Source organism: Podarcis bocagei (assembly GCF_964188305.1).
Source record: "Podarcis bocagei genome assembly, chromosome: 15".
In the NCBI taxonomy this organism is placed as follows: domain Eukaryota; kingdom Metazoa; phylum Chordata; class Lepidosauria; order Squamata; family Lacertidae; genus Podarcis; species Podarcis bocagei.
Window position 1 is genome coordinate 10,687,892 of NC_138141.1, and position 22,010 is coordinate 10,709,901.

General features: G+C 47.6%; 2 protein-coding genes across 3 annotated transcripts in view; one reads left to right on the forward strand and one right to left on the reverse strand.

Annotated features, from left to right (window-relative positions):
* Nucleotides 1-14,359, forward strand: part of ADGRA2 (adhesion G protein-coupled receptor A2) — a 116,335-nt gene extending 101,976 nt beyond the window's left edge. The window contains exons 12-19 of the mRNA XM_081171611.1: nt 115-324; nt 2,045-2,249; nt 3,120-3,328; nt 5,412-5,539; nt 5,863-5,986; nt 6,655-6,800; nt 7,187-7,276; nt 8,564-14,359. Of these exons, the coding sequence (XP_081027737.1) occupies nt 115-324; nt 2,045-2,249; nt 3,120-3,328; nt 5,412-5,539; nt 5,863-5,986; nt 6,655-6,800; nt 7,187-7,276; nt 8,564-9,800 (2,349 nt within the window). The 3' untranslated portion in view covers nt 9,801-14,359. The remainder of the gene's footprint in view (nt 1-114; nt 325-2,044; nt 2,250-3,119; nt 3,329-5,411; nt 5,540-5,862; nt 5,987-6,654; nt 6,801-7,186; nt 7,277-8,563) is intronic.
* Nucleotides 12,134-20,560, reverse strand: BRF2 (BRF2 general transcription factor IIIB subunit). Of its 2 annotated transcripts, none has more exons than XM_081171749.1 (5): nt 20,174-20,560; nt 18,102-18,264; nt 17,856-17,915; nt 16,858-17,179; nt 12,134-16,140 (listed from the first exon to the last, which is right to left on the reverse strand). In XM_081171749.1, exons 2-5 carry the CDS (start codon nt 18,253-18,255, stop codon nt 15,432-15,434), a joined length of 1,245 nt encoding a protein of 414 aa, XP_081027875.1. In that variant the 5' UTR covers nt 18,256-18,264; nt 20,174-20,560; the 3' UTR covers nt 12,134-15,431. The 2 variants fall into 2 exon arrangements, with proteins under 2 accessions (XP_081027875.1, XP_081027874.1); XM_081171748.1 differs by lacking the exon at nt 20,174-20,560 and adding an exon at nt 20,022-20,090.
* Between the last annotated feature and the right edge of the window lie 1,450 nt (nt 20,561-22,010).

A 22,010-nucleotide genomic window follows, 5' to 3' on the forward strand; every position in this document is an offset into this window, starting at 1 on the left:
GAAGAGCTAAGCTCAAGACTAGGAAAAAAACGGGAAAGTGGAAAGGACAGCTTTGCCCACCGCTTCCTGGGAGGCATCCTGGGTCTCACAAGTCGGGTACCTTTGCTTTGGCAGAACACGAGGAACATCGCTTTTGAGGCCTACCTGATCAAGCCAGACAGCTATGTGGGCCTGAGCTGCACAGCCTTTCAGAAGCGCGAGGTGGTGCTCAGCAGTCGGCCGCACCGGCAGGAGCGATATGCTGAGTCCCTGGCAGACCAGCAGCTGAAGTTCCGGTGTGCCACGGGGCGGCCAAACATCTCCCTGGCCAGCTTTCACATCAAGGTGAGGTGGGGAAGGGCAGGGTCAAGTAGGGTGGATAAAGGAGAGGAGAGGATCTTGGCAAAGCATTATAGGATGCAGTAAGCAGAGCAGAAATCCAGGCAGCCCTTGCATGGGCAGGGCAAGTGCAGATGAACTGAATTCAGAGAGTCTGCTACTCAAACCAGACCTGAAGTGGGAGATCCATGATCAGGTCTCACAACCTAAAAAAGCAACCACTGAGTTGAGAAGGAGGCATTTGGGTCAGCACCATAACACTGGGGGAAAGGATTTGGGAACGTAGGAAGCTTCCTTATACGGGGTCAGACGGTTGGCGCATTGAGACCAGTATTGTCTACACTGATTGGAAGCAGTTTGCTAGGATTTCAGAACGGGGTCCTTCTCAGCCCTCCCTGGAGATGTCAGAGATGGAACCTGGGACCTTCTGTAGGCAAAGTAGAAGCTCTGCCACTAAGCTGGGTTATTTCTCAAACCTCTCCCTGCCATGCTATGTATGGAGCAGAATGTAGCTGTCTTTCAGATGTCGCACTACTCCAACTTTTGCAACACAATTTTGGGGCTCAAGGAGAGTACCAACCTGTATGTTAGGGTGAAATGTGTTTAGAAAAGTTTGAGAGGAAATCTGTTGAGAAACGCATATTTAAAAACAAATTCTCATGCAGTTTGTTTTTAAATAAACAGACAAATAAATGGTCTGTAGCCATCTTAGATTTACTCAGAACAGACCCTTTGAAATTAATGGTCCCAAGGTAAAAGTAAAGGGACCCCTGACCGTTAGGTCCAGTCGCGGACGACTCTGGGGTTGCGCGCTCATCTTGCTCTATAGGCCAAGGGAGCCAGCGTTTCTCCGCAGACAGCTTCCGGGTCATGTGGCCAGCATGACTAAGCCGCTTCTGGCGAACCAGAGCAGCGCATGGAAATGCCATTTACCTTCCCACCGGAGTGGTACCTATTTATCTACTTGCACTTGATGTGCTTTTGAACTGCTAGGTTGACAGGAGCAGGGACTGAGCAACGGGAGCTCACCCCGTCACGGGGATTCGAACCGCCGACCTTCTGATTGGCAAGCCCTAAGCTCTGTGGTTAGACCACAGCACCGTCTGCATCCCAAGTTACACATGCCCATTATCTTTAATTAGTCTGTGTGGGACTGGCATTGGATGCAACCCATTGTAACTTACAGTGGTACCTCGCAAGACGAATGCCTTGCAAGAGGGAAAACTCGCAAGACGAAAGGGTTTTTTGTTTTTTGAGCTGCTTCGCAAGACGATTTTCCCTATGGGCTTGCTTCGCAAGACGGAAACGTCTTGCAAGTTTGTTTCCTTTTTCTTAACACCGTTAATACAGTTGCGACTTGACTTCGAGGAGCAATTCATAGCACGCGGTGTGGTAGCCTTTTTTGAGGTTTTTAAAGACTTTGGTGATTTTTGAAGCTTTTCCAAAACTTTTCCGACACCGTGCTTCGCAAGACGAAAAAAATTGCAAGACGACAAAACTCACGGAACGAATTAATTTCGTCTTGCGAGGCACCACTGTAATGCAAAGAAAGGAAGGAATGGATTTATGAATGAATGAAGGGGTGGGGGAGGGCTGCTCCAGCTGTACCTGGCAACGTGGACAAGAAACTGAACTGGTAGAAGTCAAGTTTCCTGCGTGTGTCCCCAGGCTGGGACTGGGTTGTTGTTGTTTTGCTGGGTGACCCCTTTGTTCCCTGTCCCATCAGAACAGCATTGCTCTGGCCTCCATTCAGTTGCCTCCTGGTCTCTTCTGCCCGTCGGCTCCTCCTTACCCCTCAGCTCACAAGTACAAACTCCAGTTCCTGGCATTCCGCAACGGCAAGCTCTTCTGCAGCACTGGAAACTCTTCACACCTGGCAGATGATGGCAAAAGGCGCAGTGTGGCCACTCCAGTGATCTATGCAGGAACACGTAAGGACCTCAGTGCCCGGGCAGTGGCTGTATGGAACAGGCTGTATGGCCTGCCTCTTTTGGTTTGGCTAGCCAACGTGGGGTCCTTCAGATGGGTTTTTGGGGGGTGGGGAGCTCATCTTCCCTAAACACAGGCCACACTGGCTGGGGATGATGGGAGTTGTAGTCCAAATCATCTGGAAGGTAAAAGGTAAAGGACCCCTGGACAGTTTAAGTCCAGTCAAAGGCGACTATGGGGTTGTAGCGATCATCTCACTTTCAGGCCAAGGGAGTCGGTGTTTGTCCACTGGCAGCTTTCTGGGTCATGCAACTAGCATGACTAAACTGCTTCTGGTGCAACAGAAACACCTTGATGGAAACCAGAGTGCACAGAAACACCATTTACCTTCCCACCACAGTGGTACCTATTTATCTACTTGCGCTGGTGTGCTTTTTAACTGCTAGGTTGGCAGGAGCTGGGACAGAGCAACAGGAGCTCATTCCGTCATGGGGATTTGAACCGCCGACCTTCCGATCAGGAAGCCCAAGAGGCACAGTGGTTTAGACCACAGTGCCGCCCGCTCTCCACGCTGGTTACTCCTGCCTCAAAGGGCATTGCTTAAGAACCCATGTCTGAAAGCCAGCATTCATACTGTGTGTCTTTCCTTTAAGAATGAGAAAAGGAATAACCAAATGAAGCAGGCAACTGATCAGGAAATATATATCTGTGTTCTTTTCAGATAATGTTGTTGTTGTTGTTGTTAGGGTGTATGGGGCATTAGGGGAGGGATATTACTCTGTCCCTTTCTGCTGTGCAAGATAGCATCTGTTCCACTCAGCCTGAAGGCAGCTTGCAGCCTCTTTGCCCATTCCTCGTTTGGTCTTCCCCAGATGGCTGTGGAGCGAGCAACTTCAGTGAGCCCGTCGTCATCTCGCTGCGGCATTTGGGCGAGGGCACCGACCGCATGGCTGCTTCCTGGGACTTTGACGTGCTGGCTGGGTACGGGGGCTGGAGAGCTGAAGGCTGCCAGCTGATTGGCCTGGAGCCCAACGTCACCACCGTCAGCTGCCGGCACCTTGGCAACGTCGCTGTGCTGATGGTGAGGCATGGGGGGTGGGGTGGGCTGGCCCACCTAATCCAGCACCCGCCCAGCCCAAGGGAGGTTTGGGTTGCTTTGCCCAGCTATATTCTATTGGCAAAACCTATTTGGTGTTTCGCAACTTTCTGACTAGTTGCAGGACCTTAGCCAGACCTAGCAGAGTAAATGCAGAATCCACGGAAGCAATTGGCGATTTGGCTGCAGACAGGATAGACGAAGCAGGAACCAGGAACTTGTAGTTAGGTGTTTATTATATACAGTGGACCATATACAGGAACAGAACATGGATCTTTAGCTAGCTCTCTCATACACCACTCACAACTCCTACACTGACACAGAACTACTAAACTCTGAAATACTGAACTAACACATTCCAGTTAATAGGCCATTACTCCCTTGAGAGAGTATGCTGATGACACCCAACTCTATCTGTTGATGGATGGCCATCCTGACTCGGCCCCAGACACACTGATCAGATGCTTGGAAGCTGTGGCTGGATGGTTACGTGGGAGCCGGTTGAAGTTAAATCCTTCGAAGACAGAGGTCCTCTGGCTGGGACGGGACGATATGGGATTGAGGGGGCAACTCCCATCTCTTGCGGGGGTGCAATTAGTGCCAGCACCGTCCGTTAAGAGTTTGGGTGTAATCTTCGATACCTCCCTCTCCATGGAGGCGCAGATTGCAGCTATAACAAAGGCGGCATTTTTTCATCTCCGCCAAGCTAAGCAGTTGGCTCCTTACCTCTCTCGCCCTGACCTAGCCACTGTGATCCATGCGACGGTCACCTCCAGACTGGATTATTGTAACTCGCTCTACGTGGGGCTGCCCTTGAGACTGACCCAGAAACTCCAGCGGGTGCAGAATGCCGCAGCGAGACTCCTTACGGGGTCTTCGCTGCGGGATCACATTCATCCGGTGCTATACCAGCTGCACTGGCACCCGGTGGAGTACAGGATCAGGTTTAAGGTGCTGGTTTTAACCTTCAAAGCCCTACACGGCCAAGACCCTCGTATCTACGGGACCGCCTCTCCTGGTATGCCCCACAGAGGAACTTACGGTCCTCAAATAAAAACATCTTGAAGGTCCCAGGCCACAGAGAGGTTAGGCTGGCCTCAACTAGAGCCAGGGCTTTTTCGGCTGCGGCTCCAACCTGGTGGAACGCTCTGTCACAAGAGACAAGGGCCCTGCAGGACTTGACATCTTTCCGCAGGGCCTGCAAGACAGAGCTGTTCCACCAGGCCTTTGGTTAGGGCACAGCCTGACTCCCTCCTTTGGCAATCTTTACAATACTTTAGTTTATGGTTGCCATCAATTCTGATTTTAATTAATTCTTATGATGTTTTTATAATGTTGCACTATTTTAGTGTTGTTAGCCGCCCTGAGCCCGGCTTCGGCTGGGGGAGGGCGGGATATAAATAAAATTTATTATTTTATTATTATTATTATTGACCAATCAGGAAGCTGTCTCCATGTCTCTGTTATCACCAGGCAGACTTACTCCTTCAGATTGCCTTCTGGCTGTCTGCCAAACCTTAATTGACTCTGTGTGAGTAGCTGCACGTACACAGTTTCCCAACATATTCAGCTAAGGCTGCCATGCAGGTAGTGAACTCTCCACAGGAGCTGGAACACCGAGATCCCCCTAGGCTTTAATTTAAATTAAGCTGCCTTAATTTCTAACCACTGCACTCTGTTGGACCTTATTCAAAGTGTTGGTGCTGACCTTTAAAGCCTCAGTCTCAGCCCAGCATACCTGAAGGAGTGTCTCCACCCCCATCGTTCAGCCCGGACACTGAGGTCCAGCTCTGAGGGCCTTCTGGCGGTTCCCTCCCTGTGAGAAGTGAGATTGCAGGAAACCAGACAGAGGGCCTTCTCAGCAGTGGTGCTCTCCCTGCAGAACACCCTCCCATCAGGTGCCAAGGATATAAAGAACTACACAATTTTTAGAAGACATCTGAAGGCAGTCCTGTTTTGAGAAGTGTTTCATAGTTGAGGCTTCCCTCCCCCCTCTGTGTTTTGTTGGAAGCTGCCCAGAGTGGCTGGGGTATAAGAAATAAATTATTATTATTATTCTCAAACACAGGAACTGAGCAACTTTCCACGTGAGTCCCCGAGCCCAGCTGAAGTGCTGCACCCTGTCATTTACAGCTGCACTGCCCTCCTCCTCCTGTGCCTCTTCGCCACCATCATCACGTACATCATCAACCACAGGTGAATATCCTGCCCCATCTCCCTCGCCTGGCCTCATCCTGCCCCCATGTCCTTGGCTTCTTACTTGCAATAAGGCCAGCGGGTGTCACTGCCTGCCAGCTTCTCCCACCTCCTCCTTTGTTTCAGTGTCACCTTTGTAGGACTCAGCGGGGGGGGAGGATGGGGATCGAACCAGAATTCACTGTCCTTGGCTGTGAATCTACCTGCTGTTGTTGTACCTTGCCTTCCGCCCTACCTGCCACAATGGGCACCAGCCACCGCCCGCCTGTGGTCTTTCCTTGGCTCCTCCACCCACCTTCCTTTTGTGCCTGTTTTTCCCGCAGCACCATTCACATCTCCCGGAAGTGCTGGCACATGCTGCTCAACCTCTGCTTTCACATTGCCATGACGTCGGCCGTTTTTGCGGGGGGCGTCACTCTTACCAACTACGTGGTCATCTGCCAAGCGGTGAGTATGTCAGCAATGTCTAGGCAACACGATGACCGTGTACATGCGCAATAAACAATCTTTTATAGAACTCCTTCAAACCATAACAAGTCCAAAATGAAATCTTTAGTCTGAAAATCTTTAAATAAAGTGAGGTACCAGACTTTGTACGGTGAAAGACAAGCTGCGAAGCTTTGTGTATTCAGCAAATATGATATCCGACACTGAACAGTGATTCCGGATGTAGACTACTGTCTTGTAGAATTCTTCGTCAGTGTGGTGGGAGGATATAGAATTGCTTCATAAACCCATCTTATTCCGAATGAACGTATGTAAGTGAAAATATAAAATGATGTGGAACAGTGCTCATGTAATAATGTAGTCACTGCTGAGTATGGTAAGGAGGACCTCATCCTGTGGGCAAGCAGTTGTCTTTCCAGTGGCACACTGGTGTTGCACCCAAAGGAAACAGCAGCAGGCTGCTTTTGCCTCTGTAAGAATGCCCCGTGGGCATGGCATCACATTATTAAATGGAGTAAATAACACGGAGATGGCATCATTGCCGACAGCGTTCTTGGAAGCGCCGTTGTCATGGGGCATTCCGTCCCAGATCTGGCAAGTGTCTCCCAGCCCTTGAGTGCAACTGACCCACAGGAGATGACTGTGTCCTCTGCCTTTACTGTCTACAGGTTGGCATCATTCTGCACTACTCTGCCTTGTCGACTCTTCTGTGGATGGCGGTGATGGTGAGAGTGATCTACAAGGAGGCCACGTGGAAGGCACCACAGCAGCAGGAAGGGGAAGCCCCCCAGCCAGCCCCCCGCCCAATGCTACGGTACCGAGGAAGAAGGTCTCGTAGGGAGGGAGCTGTAGGCTGCAGGAGACGCCCCTGCTCCAAGTTTACAAAACTGGGTTCAAGAGGAAACTAGTCATGATGGCAGTAATGCTTCTGAATACCAGTTACTGGAAACCACCAAAGGGGAGAGTGCTGTTGTGCTCAATGGCTGGCCAATGTGAGAACAGGATGCTGGACTTGACAGGCCACTGGCCTGATCCAGCAGCGATTCTTACAAGGCGACTCTTGTGCCTTTGGGGAGTGGATTGCTCCTTTTTGAACCAAGGGAGGGGGACTTATTCTCTCCGTCTCCAGCCCATGGAAGGTTTGCAGGTATAATTCCCACATCCAGGAGATCAACAGTGGTGACTTTCTTTGTGTTTCAGATTCTACCTGATAGCTGGTGGGATCCCCCTCATCATCTGTGGGATTACAGCAGCAGTCAATATCCATAACTACGGGGATCATGACTCCTAGTAAGTAATCCAAAATGCTCCTTTTTATACAGCAAGGCTTCACGTGTTAGGACCCCATTTATGGGCAGGACTTTGGAAAACTGGTGGCATCTCACAAGTGCCAATTCCTGGGATAGATCAGGACTAGCCAATGTTGCTCCTTCCACCTATTGCAGGACTCCAACTCTCATCAGATCCAGCTAGTATAGCCAATGATCAGGAAAGATGGGAGTTGTAGTCCCCCCCAAAAAAAAAAAAAAATCTGGAGGCCAGCATATTAGCTGCTGCTGGGCTAGATGCTCTTAGTGTGCCTCTATCGGCAGAGATTATTCACTTCCTTCTGGACTCAAATCACACCTCCCACAGAGAAAAAGGCCTGCAGTGGTTACTCTTCCTTCTCCTCTCGCTGTTTCGTGCTTGGAGAAGGCAAGGCAAGAGGCTTCAGGGATTAGCATAGGGTCACCCTACTAGAGCATGGGACTTGACAGGCAGCTATGCCAAGCCCAGGCACCAAATCTTTGTAACACTCCTATGGTTAACTCCTGTTTGGGAAATACCGTATTTTTCGCTCTATAACACGCACCCGACCATAACACGCATATAGTTTTTAGTGGAGGAAAATCCGTAGGCATGCCACCTGTAGGCATTCCCTCCATAACACGCACAGACATTTCCCCTTACTTTCTAGGAGGAAAAAAATGAGTGTTATGGTGCAAAAAATACGGTACATAACAACCAAGCAATGCAGTAATTATTAGCCACAGGAGGGGCGCAAGGTGCACGGTTTCTCTGCCAGGCAAGGTGCAAAGCCCTTCTTTTGCACCCTGTGAAACATAAATGTGCAGAGTTTTTAAAAAAAAAAAAAACTGGCCAACCGCCCATGACTCCCAAGCCTTCCCCCAATTAGTCAAAACAAAGGGGGAATGGGAAAGGAGATTGGGGGAGGCTCGGGCGTTGCGGGTGGGCGGCCGTTGCCCAGTTTTTTTAAAACTGCGCATTTATGTTTCACAGGGTGCGAAAGAAGGGCTTTGCACCTTTATACAATATGCATGTGTGCTTGGGCCCAGGGTCTTTTGCCTCACCATCCCCACTACTGACTCAGCTAAAAAAAAAGAAAAGAAAAAGTGCCCTGATTCATTGAAAAAAAACCTGGTAACCATATTAGCAACAAATGGAGGGGCATGGGCTTTCCATTGCTGTGGCAGACCTTTGGGTTGATCTCCCAGGACTCACCCTACATTCTCCCAGTTACTTCAGACCCACTTGATAGTTCTGCTGAACCTTCCCCCTCTCCCCATTTCCCTGCAGTTGCTGGCTGGCTTGTCAGCCAAGCATTGGGGCCTTCTACGTGCCTGCGGCTTTCGTCCTGCTCGTCACTTGGATTTACTTCCTGTGTGCGGGAATCCGATTGCAGTGCCAAGCCAAGAACCCCAAAGAGGCGCCCAAACCCCTGGAAATGCGTCAGCGGCTGGGTGGCAGCAGCAACCTCTTGACAGACTCTGGGTCCATCTTGGTCACGCTGAATTCTACCCCGCACAGTGCCGACGTCGACGGCGTTTACTCTTTAGGGGTGCAATTCTGGGCTCTTGTCATCACCCATTTCCTGTACATCACTCTCTGGACCTTCGGGGCCATGGCGGTGTCCCAGCGCTGGTTCCTCCTGAAGGTGGCCTTCAGCTGCCTCTACGGAGTCACGGCTGTGGCGTTGGGGCTCTTCATCTTTGCCCACCACTGCGCGCGCCGCCGAGACGTGCAGGGCTCGTGGTTCGCCTGCTGCCCATCTTACAGGAATGCTTTGCCCATGCAAGCCTACGTGCACCCTGGGATGGGAGTGGAGGACGGCTCCCAGGTCTTCATTGGCTGCAGCCCCGAGGCGGCTCAGTCCATCAAGTCCTCCTCTTCCCCCAGCAGCAGCAATTCCGCCCCGGGGCCTTGCAAACTCAACAACCTGCAAGTGGCCCTCGGCCAGGCGGATGGCAGCCCTTCGCAGACGGCCTGCTATGAGGACGCCGAGCCTTGCAACAGCAAGAGCACCCCGCCGTCCAGGTACGCCAACAACCTGCACGGCCGCAGCAGACACCACAAAAGCAGGACTAAGCAGTACCGAGAAGGGAAACACCAGCAGCGCCTGAAGGCTCTGCGGGGGCCTTCCTCAGAGCACCCGACCAGCGAAAGCGGCAGCCTCCCCACCAGCCACTCGGAGAGCTACCAAAGCAGTCGGAACAGCCCTCTGAACAATCGGCGCCACGGGGTGGTCCCAAGCCTGGAGCTGGCCCTGACGCAGTCCGACATGAGCGACGGCAGCGGCGGCCACCACCACGGGGCAGACTTCAGCCAAGGCCAGCGGAGGAGTACCAGCAGAGACAACCTCAAGCACCAGGCCAATGCCGCAGCGGAAAAAGAGACTAAGAGGCGCTCCTTCCCCCTCAACACGGCCAATCAGAACGGGGGCCTGAAGGGCAGCGAGTACGACATAAACCTCACCGGGGCTGACAGCGCAGCCGGCATGAAAACGGGTCTCTGGAAGAGCGAGACGACTGTGTAGGGAAGGGTCAAAGGGCCAGGGGGCTGGAGCAGGTTTCCCCAGCCTCGGGCAGGAATTAGCAAGGCACTGGCATCTTGCTGCCAGAGCCTGCTGACGCAAGCTGCAGAGGCTGATGGTGTGCACTATGTGGGGCTTGGGCAGTGTTTGGTTGACCATGTTCCCAGACCCCCTGCCCTGCAGTCGAGAGGAAAGGTCACCTGACATCTGAGTTGCAAGGGGGCAGGGTAGGGAGAGGGTACGTGCATCACATCCTAGGAACCACACCATGCTCTCCATCACCGATATCCTGTGCACCAGGTGACTCGGCTGCTCTTTGTTCCTGGGGATCTTTTCCTGTCCCCACCGAACGAGCAGCGGTGGCCTAATTTGTATGGTGAAAGACAATCATTTGTTCTGGAGCATTGCAATCTATATTATATCCCTTCTGCATGTCACTTAGATCCTAGGTGCTTTTTTATTTTATTTTTTTGGTATGGCATACCAAGGAAAGCAGTGTTTATAAGCTGAAATCTCTAGCATTGTATGTACATATGTATAGGCAAAATTGCTATCCAACTGAAGTGCCTACACACTTTATGTTAAAGCCATCAATGTTGTGTCAAAGAGCTCTTGCCTTCTCCACTCCCCCCTCCTCCAACATACCTCAAGGCCATTTCTCATGGCTACGCTGTGGCTCATTGTTGATGCAGCCAACAAACCACCAAAGCTGGAGACAGTTGGTCATTTTTAACAGAATTGATGGTAGTAAGGCAGCAGCATCATTGTGCTCATGGGGCTGACCAAGGAGGTGGCTCAAACCATGTTGCTCCTTTTAAGTATTTTTTTTTGGGGGGGGAAGCACTTTTAAACACCTTTGAGACATTCCCATCTGCTTAGTTCCAAGGGGGGCGGGGACAGTCCACTGTTTATGGGTTTTGTCAAGTTAATGAGCAGTCGCATGATCAAACTCCTATTGAATCGGTAACGTCAACAATGAGCTCCATGTAGCCAACTAAGTCCTTGGGCTCTTTCTCAAAAGCAGCAATCCCTGCCAGCAGGCTGATCACTCCTTGCCCACGCCAGGCAGAGGACTTCTTGCATTGTATTATGCAATCCCACAGATAATTGCACTTGTTAAACATGGGAAAAACTGGCCGTGAGAATGTGTTGTTTTCTAGTCTGGCTGACCCCCTTCCAAGCTTGTAAAGCTGTACCTACACTTTCAGAAGACAAGGAAAGATGAGAGAGGTTCAGAAGAAGAGGAAAGATTGTCAGGTCAAGGTGTGATTGGCCAAGGTGGGTTGCACCAATGACATCAACCTTTTAAAAAGTTTTTTTTTCCTGTTAAAAAGAACGGGGTGAGGGCAAATGCATTAAATGTTCAGAGGAGGAATTGGGTCAACTGCAGATTCGCTAAAGATAAAAGGGCACATAGAGGGTCAAATCAAAGTGGATCTGTAGTTAAAGGTGAGTCTTGGGGTCTGAAACAACTGAAGACTAGGGTCAGGGAAAGAAGATGATGTGCAATACCCTAACATGAGCTTTGTCTTAGAATTGTTTAATGATAGCAGCAGCAAAAAGACCGCCACTCCTCCTGCCTCTGAATTAGGCTGCTGAAGTTCCTGATAGATTGCAAGTAGATTTGTGCTTGTAGGGTACCAACAGGCAGTTGGTGCCACCTTCGGAGTCATCATTTTGCATTTGACTCTAGACTGGCTCCAGTTGGTAGACCAAGAAAAAATCCAGTAGGGGTCAGGATAGATTCTGCAAGGCAGATGTCTGTTCACACCTGGTCTTAGCCACTTCGTGTCAAACATGTAGTTCATTAGGAAGCAGCGGCCTGAGCCTTTTGCTCCATTCTTCTCCTCCCTATCCATAGCCTTACAAAACCTGGTGCAAGGTGCATGACCTCTGAAGGTCACACTGAGATGCAAAGTGAGAAGAGGTCCTCAGCATGACACAGTGCAATAAGCCATTTCCCCCCACCCTAAGAGGGAGCAAATGTAGCTTTTAAGTGACCATATTTAGCCCACCGAATTACAGAGCTAACGTAAGTGTTTATTTTAAAAGCCATAGTCAAAACGCAATCAAGCAAAGTATCAGCTACAAGTAAAGTGTGCTTACCTCACTTTCATGGCATGTACTTGGCCTTGCAGAAAAAAAAGAAAAAGGGGAGCATAGCTTCTTTGTTTGTATGGCACACTGTATGGCAGTTTTTCTATCCATGTTAAGAGGGCCAACACCACCCAATCATTTAACTGCTCTTGCACAAGGAACCCAAGTGTTGTTCACAGAGACAGGACACATGTCCTTAATCTTCTCAAGTCTGCAAAGACTACAGCTTGCTTTGGGGGGGGGGGGGACAAGTTCTCTTCTTTCCTGTTTCTCTCCTTTCTACTTACTGATAAACATCTGGATTTCCAAGTTTTTGGGAGAAAAGTGCGTGTTTCAGGGTGTGGGAAGGTGTGTTATTAATTTAAATCAACGTGGAACGCATTGTGCAATTGGCTCACAGACTGGCCAACAGAACAGAGACAGGAACATTTCAGTGGGCGATCAAAGGCTATTGGCAAAGCACTTGGATCATATAAATCACACCCACGTTTTTGCAGAATTAAAACAAGCCAACCCGCTATAAATTCCGATCAGGCAGAGAGATTCTTTTATTATTTAGGATCATTGTTGTGCATTGTTTAGAGAGAGAAGACTTGTGAGGGTTTTCTGTTCACACCCATAAACCATTATTATACCCAGATGAGTGCTGTCAGTAACACTGGTGGGGGTGTAGAAGTTGCTTAAAGCAGCAGAGTGAGAGGGGCAAACATATGGGAAGCTAAAAAGACGACAGAGGAATTTGTAGTATTGATGACTGGGTGAAAAATCCAGACAAGTGCTTAGAAATGCTGTCTCTTCACACTCCGGCCCCATTGACCTCCCAGGACATGCTGCCACCTTCTTCTGCATCATTTATGCAATACTAACAAACACTGACTCATGAGCAAAAACAGTGAGATCTTATGAGAGCCACAGATGTAGGAGGACTAAACATGTTGTTTTTCCTTCCGCTGAGTTCGTTAGATGGGTTTTCCATATTTGGGAAAGGGGAGGAGCATCCAGCTCCTAAAGACGTAGGCATCCTGCAAGGAGGGAAGTCAGCCGAGAGCCACAGTTAAGTATCCTTAAGAATTTACAGGAACACGGTGGGAGGGATTTTACAGTGAGCTCACCCCACAATTCTAGCATAACCTTTAAAGGCCTTTCTCATGCGAGCAGCCCTACCCATGTGGGTGTGTCTCACGAGGCCAGCTTAACATCTGGGGCTTTTTTTTTCAGCTGGAACTCAGTTGCAGCACCTCTCTGGTGGACTCCATTGCCATTCTAAGAGAACAAGGGAGGTGTTCATTGTGCGTTCCAGCACCTCTTTTTCTAGAAAGGTAGCACTGAAACGTCTGTGGGGTAAATGCATAGAAAAGCACTTCCCACAAAGGGCACCTGTGTGTCAGAAGCGGCTGAAGAATATATTTGTCCATTTTCAAGGGTGTGTGTGCAAGAAATCTGAACAGGCCAGGCTCCCCGCACAGGCCCCTCTTCTCACTTTTTGCAATTTATATCACAGGCAATAACAAACACCTGCTAGAAGAGGAAGCACATTCACTACAGTAAGTAACAGCAATGAATGCAAGCAGGGGGTGGATGCCAGGAGGTATCTCCACAACAGAACCATAGCCTTGAGGGAAGACACAAACTGGGTACTATAAATAAATGTATAATTTTTACGCACACGTGTTGAAAATTCTTACTGCTCCTTTGAAATCAACTGTGCAGTGCTTACTAAAAATAAAGTCTTTATTCTGAACATGGCAGAAGATCAATGTACCCCTAGACACAGGCAGGTGTACGCAGTCTCCTTGTCAGTAAAACACCACCTACCTCAAAAGGAGCTGCAAGGATTGTTTTGGTCCTCATGCTATTGGTTCCACCAGTCAAACAGGCAGAGCCATAGGCAATCAGTAGGATCCACAGTGGCTCTAAGAGCTGGCATGGAAAGTTGGAGCCCTTAAAGGGCCATGAAGCACTTATTACCTCCCAATCCCTGAATCTTCCAAGAATTGTTCCTTCTCCTCCTCCATCACCTCTTTAGCAACTACAATGGTTTCACAATTGCTTCCTCCTATTTAGCTTGAGAGCAGATCTATTCTCCTTTCCCTTACCTCTGAAAATTCCTTCTTGGTTTTATATTTTTTATATTTAAATAAAGGCCTAAATCATTTATATGTCAGTACTACAACCCACATGATATTGCCGATGCTGAACTTGTTATATATGCTTGCTACACTGAAAACAGTATTATCAGAAAAGCTTTGTATTATTACATTATTTTGTCTGTTTACATTATGAGCAAATGACATATCACAAGAGAAAGCTTTTTGAGTGACAACTGTGCCAAAGAACAGAGAGCTTTTTTGAGAGACAACTGTGCCAAAGAAAGCATTTAATAGGGCTTTTGCATTTTATAAAAATGAAGTGTTTCTAGCAGATGTTTCTTGTTTAATATATTAAAGATTTGCAACATCCAAAAAGTTATCTATTGCTTTCTTACTCCTCTGGCTCTCTTGATACCTCACACAGTTCAGTATCTGGTTGGTCATAAAGTCATTTTTTAAAAATCAAATCTGGCAGTAACAAGAGTTTGGCCACAGTTACAGAGCAATAAACAGAATTGTGTGGCAACAATTTGAGCAACTGAACAAATCACATATGTCATTAATGTGACATACAAGCTTGTCTCTCAACATGCATGTAGGGACAAAAATTAATTAAGCAGCTCCATTAATCAGAGCGACTGACTCACCACCTCTCTTGTGACACGGGTATGGTGTTCAGGAACCACCATACCATGTTCTATAAAGAGATGCTTGCAAAGCCACAACTTTTTCTTCTGGATCTAGGTTTAAAGCATGCATGTCTGAAACAACTTGCAATTAGATTTTTACTCTTCCACTCTCCCATGCCTAACTATGAGGACCATAAGTAGACCAGACAAACACTCATTCAAGTCAAAGGCCAACTCAAAGAGGTATTTGTTGCTCTAGCCGGCTGACTGCCTCCACCCAAACCTTCAAGAGTGGATACTACTTCTCACCCAGAGATACGCATGGAAGCCTGCCAATCTTTACACCAAAAGTTGTCCTAAACAGAATGCAAACCACTGCAATGTGGCCACTTCCTATACCTCTTGTCAGAGTTGAAGGAAAATAATCACACAACCTCGCCAACTGGTTACTAGTGGTCCCTACCTGTAACCAAACTTATCCAGGCCACCCAAACCTGTCTTCAATTATTACCATAGTAGGGTGGAAGGAGCCATGCCTGAAGGATGCGGGAGATTCTTAGTGGGACAGGAGAGCTGGGGGGGGGGAATCACATCTGGCAACCAATGAATCCCTTTGCTTCAGACAGTAGACAAGTCTAAAAAGCCCAGGACACAAATTTTCACAATCCTCTAGTGGTTATGATGGCTCATTTACCAGAAGTAATGTATTTAGCATTAACTCTGGAAGTGTATATTCTTACCAAACTAAGCCTCCTAGAGATAATATGTATCAGAAGGCTATTGCTTGCACGCCTGTCTGATCACTTGCAGCTTTGAGGTCACAGGCACGCTTGAGCCTTGCTAAACATCTCCTTTTCTTCTGGAGTCCGGATATACTGCTCTATCTCACTGTCTAAAATGGGCTCATCCCCAGTGATAGCAGAATCTTCAAGGCTTAGCTGAGGAGTTCGTAGCCTCTTTGCGGGGTTCAAGACGCAGGGTGGGAGCAAAGGTTTCCGCTTGCTGAACTTCTGCTTCTCTCCTGAAAGGGAGGCCTCTTCTACTGTTGCAGCGCTCTCATCGATTAGCTGCAGTGGCGCAGCTGCTGAGTCTTCTAGGTCACGGTCTTCCGTAGTATCCACGATGCGGAAGGCAGCCTGTAGAAGCACACGGCGGTGCCGCAGAAGGTCACCGATGTACTTTGCCACACTCCGACGGTCCACTTTCAGCACTCGCAACCAGCCCAGCTGAGAAGCCATTTGCAGGAGGATGTTATGCAGCTCCTTCAGTCTCTGGTGGGCTGGCCGGGGAGCCTCCATACCAGCAAGCTTACAGAACTGAGAAAGGGTGCAAGTGAGGCGATCGACAGGCCGGAGAGACTGCCAAGCCAGGAAGGCTGCTGCTGTCACTATGGGGATGGGGTGCCGGCCTGTCACCAGCCACGTGTCGCTGGCAAGTTCCACCATCTGGATAGTCCTTGCCACCAGCTGCTCCTTTTCTTCCACAAACTTAGTCGGGACGCTGGGTGAATTCTGGAAAATCTTGAAGCTGGAAAGATGAAAATCAAACAAGCCATTTAGATAGACTGCCTTGGGTTGGGAGATGTGGCAGGATGGAGAAGACAAATAGGTGAAAGAGGGACATGAGCAAAAAGAAGCATTCTGTGAAAGGGCAAAGGGCAGAAGGCCCTGCATTTTCCAAGGACACCAAAAAGGCAAACTGAGCAGCTTGAATCAAAAAGGCAAGCATCTTCCATTAACCAGCACTATATGGACAGGGCTGAATTTACACTCTTCCTAACTTGTGCTCAACAAAATTCTGTTTGTTGGCTTCTTGCCCTTAATAATAATGGGAAGGATTTCCAAGCAATTACGGGATTGGTAGCAGGAGCAGAATTCACAATTCTGAGAATTATTTGTTTAAAAAAGGAAGTTTGCTGCCCCTGTGGCTAAAGAGAAAAGCCTGGACCTGCCTGAAGTGCCTCAGATGAAATCTCAGAAATCAGGGAGTTGGAGTATACATGCACATATGAAAATACCCATTTCTTCCATGATGGAAGCACACAGCACACACAGGGTTCCTACATCCAAGCACTGACCACACCGATCCCTGCTGAACTTTAAGAAGCTTGCTGTTTCAGCAGCCTTCCAATCAATATACCACACAGTCCGTATGATGCTTGTAAATTCTGTCTCTGAAATATGGAAATTGCACACCAACTCTGAGAAGTATTGTCAAGGAAAGGGCACAAGAACTTCAACATACCCGTTGAGGTGGGTTTTCACCATATCCATCAAGCTGAGAGTGGGCACATCCAGTGCCAGTTCCTTCAGGAAGCGTAGATAGGTCTTTGCAAACAACTCCTTGTCTCCATAGAGTAGCAGGCAGACTGTGCCCATGGTCAGGGGCCAGTTGTGCTGGCGGCAGGTCACAAAGACGCAACAGCCCACAAGCATCTCCTTCTTCTCCAAGCTGACTAAACTGAAGCAGGGACGTTTGATTGCCTGCTGGTAATAGGACACGGCTGTGTCTTCAAACAGAGAAGGAAGCCGCAGAACTTTGCAGAGATCCCGAACACGTTTGACTCCTGTGGGGGAAAATACCACAGCAGTACTTAAGAAATGTTTCCACATACACATTTATCAGTGACAAATCTAACCGCAGGGTAGGTCTTTGCCTGTATGAAGCTGCCCATATACTAAGATAATCTGTGGAGGCTCTGTTTCACATGCTCCCACTTTCAGAGGTTAGATGGGCGGCAATCATGGACAACATATTTTCAATTTTGGTAGTGTAACTGGAGTGTCCAAACCAAGCCTACTTTGGCTTCTTTTGGATACTACAGAGAACTTTTTTAAATGAACGCCTTTGGGGGCTCTAATTGAGAATGGCTGTTAGTATTGCTGTTTCAATATTTGTATTTTAATTTGGCTTTTAGTTATGTATTGATTTTTAATTTTTGCAGCTGAACACACAATTATAATGGCCATTTAATGGTAACGGAAACAGACTGGTCCATGGTTAACCAGTCTGTCAGTGATTCAGGTGGGATTTGATCAGGCAATCAAACTGAACTCTGGACTCTGTGCACCTCTAAAACTCTAAAATAGGTTGTTTTGATGTTGGTCCCACAGCAAATAGGTAAGACTGTTTTAAAAATGCAAATTTCTCTTTGCTTTTAGAAAGTGAAACAATGCAGCTCTTGTTGATGACAGGCACATTAATTTCCACAAAGCATCAAAGGAGTAATGCAGAATACTTACCTCGCTGTACACAACGGCTCGTTTGCTCATTCTGACCAGTACTCCGTGAATATGTGACTTCTATGAGATAAAAACACAGATATCAGCCAAACTTTGGTCCAAGCTCTCAAACATGCACCCATTTTTAAACCGTTGAATGGTGTAGGGCCTGTCTATATTTGAGAACTGCTTGCAAGTCATATCCCAAATCCTATGTCTTTGTAAAATACAAAGAGTTTTGAGCTATTTTGTTATTCTTTGCCTCACCTTGTAAATGTTCTTCATCAGCATATGTGGTTGTGAGAAGCCCTTCAGTCAGAATGAAGCCACAGTCTGCGCACACCAGCTGGTTCTGAGCATAATGAGAGTCCTCTACAATTTCCAAGGAGCCACAGTCTGGACACTTCTTTTGGCTTGACATCTTAGCAGCCTGAAAGCATAAATCAAGTCCACAGTTGGTCACTGATATTTTGGAATTATTTAATTACAGTGGTACCTCATGTTAAATACGCTTCAGGTTACAGACTCCGCTAACCCAGAAATAGTACCTCGGGTTAAGAACTTTGCTTCAGGATGAGAACAGCAATTGTGCAGCGGCGGCAGGAGGCCCCATTAGCTAAAGTAGTGCTTCAGGTTAAGAACAGTTTCAGGTTAAGAACGGACCTCCAGAACGAATTAAGTACGTAACCAGAGGTACCACTGTACTTCCATGTATTACATTTACCGTATATCCCACCTGTCCTTTGAAGAGCTCGAGGTGGTATAATGGTTCTCTCCCCACCCAATTTTTATTCTTACAACAACTCTATGAAATTGGTTGTATTATTATTGTTGTTATTATTAATAATAATAATAATAATAATAATAATAATAATAATAATAATATAATAATAATAATAATAATAATAATAATAATAATAATAATAATAATAATAATAATAATAGAATTTATATACCATCCTATACCCGGGGGTTTCAGGGCAGTTCAAAGAATAGTATCAACCTAACCAGTTGGAATTACCCACAGAATTGTTGATTTTTTATCATTTTACTAAGTATTAAAGTATATCAAATTCTATTCGAAAACCACAGTCACTGCCATAATGTTAGAAGACATAATAGGACAAAAAGTGTGGAGAAGACAGGAAAACAAAGTCTTTTTATTTCCCTCAAAATCAAGGTGTCCCCTAGCTTGAAGGCCTACCATACTCTCACATTTGAAAAGTATCGTCACTAAATCAGTCTGAGGATTTTGTACAGTGTTACATTTCTGAAAAGAGCCACAAAGACTACCAGAGATTTGCAGGGGCTCTGTCTTCAAGTTCTGATATATAGAATGCAGCTTTGATTAGGAAGGGAAGGAAACGCTCTCAAAGTACTCAGCTCAAATTACATAGGGCCTGATCCTGTTGTCATTGGAAACTACTGTATTTAAAGACTACAGTGGTACCTCTGGATGCGAACTGGATCCATTCCGGAGCCCCGTTCGCATCCTGAAGTGAACGCAACCCGCGTCCGCACATCGCAATTCTCCGCTTCCGCGAATGACCTCATTTTGAGCGTCTGTGCATACACAAGTGGCGAAACCTGGAGGTAACGAGCTCCATTACTTCCGGGTCACCGCAGCGCGGAACACAAAAATGCTTAACCTGAAGCCACTTCAACCCGAGGTATGACTGTATTGGTGGGGGTGAGGTGGGGTGTCACAGTTTGTCCAAAACTGGAGGGAGCCAGGATGTGGGGCTAGCGGTTTTTCCTCTCGCCTTTGAAGCACCACCAGCATTTCTATTAGAGTTTGGTGCTAAGAAAACACCTAGTACCACGAACCCGTTTCTGGTGGCCTGGCAAGACTTGCCCCACAGCCATTCGCTAAACAAGTGCTTCGTAATTTTAAAAAAGGGCACGGAGACAAAGTTGTTGTGGAAAGCTCCTCCTTTGTTTTTCCAGAGGCTCCTAAAGGCAAGTGAATAATGCCAGGGCAACCTGGAGTGCGGGGAAGAGATGTGAACTGCTGGCTGGTTAGGGGACACAGAAAAAAAGAGGGGGAAACTGACTTGTGTGATTTCGATAATGGTGATGTAAAAATTGGGGTTTGGCTTTTGCTTCCCAACTCCCCATGGGACTCTGAGTCCCCTAAGTCTATGATCCATAACAATGGAGAGGAGGAGGATTGCTGGCGGTGCTCACAGAATCAGCGGTAGTTGGAAGGGGGTTTCTGCCCACGCCACTCGCGGGTTGCATGCCCTCCAAAAAAATCCCATATCCCTCCCAAAAAACCCGGCCTGGCTCCTAAACAGCCACCCAGGAGCCTCTTTCCCCCTTTACGCGGGCTGACTTACCTTCTCGCCGCCGCTTTCGCAACACCGGAAAAAGCCGGGGGAGCTTTTTCAAGAGGGCACACGCTCCTTCCGGGCAATCCCCATGGTAACGGGGCAATCGGGCCCAGACACGCTCCAACGCTAAGCGGCCTCCGGAAAGAAACAAAGGAGCGCAGGACAAAGGTTCCGCCAGAGCCGCTCAGCTCGAGGGCGTTAGAGATGCGGCGAGGCGGAGCATTTGTGTCTGGACTGAGGGGTTGTCAGATCAACTGGAATGAGCTGAAGTTCCAGCCTTTTAAGCTCATTTTCTCGGAGTTTATTCTTGGAATTTAATAAAAAAAGTTAAGAAACAACAACACCAGGAAAGCTGAAGACTTCCTTTTCCATCTTTCTAGTAAATCGTCTATTAGCAGCCTCACTTTGTCTCATTTTCACCCTATCTTTCCTGATCTTTCATTTAAAATAAGTTCCCCTTGGAATACTTGTAGATTTTTGAGTGGGGGAGACACCAGTTCCTTATGTAACAGGGGGAAATATTAATATCAACACGTAGGACTGGAGACATACTCTGCAAATCTAGCCATGTTGACTCAGGTTGTAGCCTTAATCTGGATTCAACCAAAATCTACCTTTCTGTGACTTAAATCTAGTCTTGCCCTCTAGGGAAGCAGAGAGCAAGTTTCTGCCCTATTCTTTTAGGGTGTTTCAAGAGTGCTATGTCAAAGTAATGTCATATTCTGGATAGAACAATCAGACCGATCATTTAACACTTTGATAATAGCTTCAGTGCTGTGCAGTTCCACATGCTGTGGTTGTGAAACTGGCACCACATTTCCCAGACCTGATAAAATAATCCTAGCAGCAAAATGCTTCCACTTTGGGGGAACTGATGTTTATTAACAGTCAAACAGCTAAAACCTAAACCATTTGGTAAACCTAAAACATGGGTAAACAACCATTCTTGCAACAGCAAGTGGAACCTGAAAGTTTTACTGTGGGGATGTAATTGCACATCTGTGCTATGGGACCTGTGGCATCTCCAAGAGAAGTATTACAAGACACTCTCTTCCATTCCTAGCCTAACTTGCACAAGCCCTCAACCTTCAGCAACCCTCATAGAAAGGAATGGAGGACTATAGAAACTTACATATGCACACACCATATACAGTTATGAGCCATGCACTGCACACAAGGGAATTTAATGCTACGTTATTATGAACAAAATGTGGATGAGCAAAACTCAAACCAGGAGATGGCGCCCTTACTTTACACTTGGTGCTCTCCCTAAAAGTTGTTACATCACATTTCTATAAATTTGTCCATTGAACAAAGGTGTTAACCAGCTTAAATCTGATTTTTGTTGCAGCAGGGGACCCCAAAATTCCAAAATACAGCTGAAGCTCTAAGATGCTGCTACACACAGCATCTATGAGAGTGCAGCAGTGATGGGCATTCAGAATACAACAAATTCAAAAACGTTCTCATTTAAGCAATGCTTAAATTGCTTAAAAACGGCCTTGGTCCAGTATATCTGAAGGAGCGTCTCCACCCCCATCGTTCTACCCGGACACTGAGGTCCAGCACCGAGGGCCTTCTGGCGGTTCCCTCACTGCGAGAAGCCAAGTTACAGGGAACCAGGCAGAGGGCCTTCTCGGTAGTGGCGCCCGCCCTGTGGAATGCCCTCCCACCAGATGTCAAAGAGAATAACAACTACCAGGCTTTTAGAAGACATCTGAAGGCAGCCCTGTTTCGGGAAGCTTTTAATGTTTGATGTATTATACAGTAGTATTTTAATATTCTTTTGGAAGCTGCCCAGAGTGGCTGGGGAGGCCCAGCCAGATGGGCGGGGTATTATTAT

Excerpts from the sequence above, each read along its gene's own strand:
- BRF2 (XM_081171748.1), bottom strand. The coding sequence starts at position 20,075 with ATGCAACCCGCGAGTGGCGTGGGCAGAAACCCCCTTCCAACTACCGCT. Across the intron at positions 18,265-20,021 it reads TTCCAACTACCGCTGATTCT|GCTGCTAAGATGTCAAGCCA; the intron begins GTGAGCACCGCC and ends TTATGCTTTCAG. Across the intron at positions 17,916-18,101 it reads TGATGAAGAACATTTACAAG|AAGTCACATATTCACGGAGT; the intron begins GTGAGGCAAAGA and ends TTTATCTCATAG.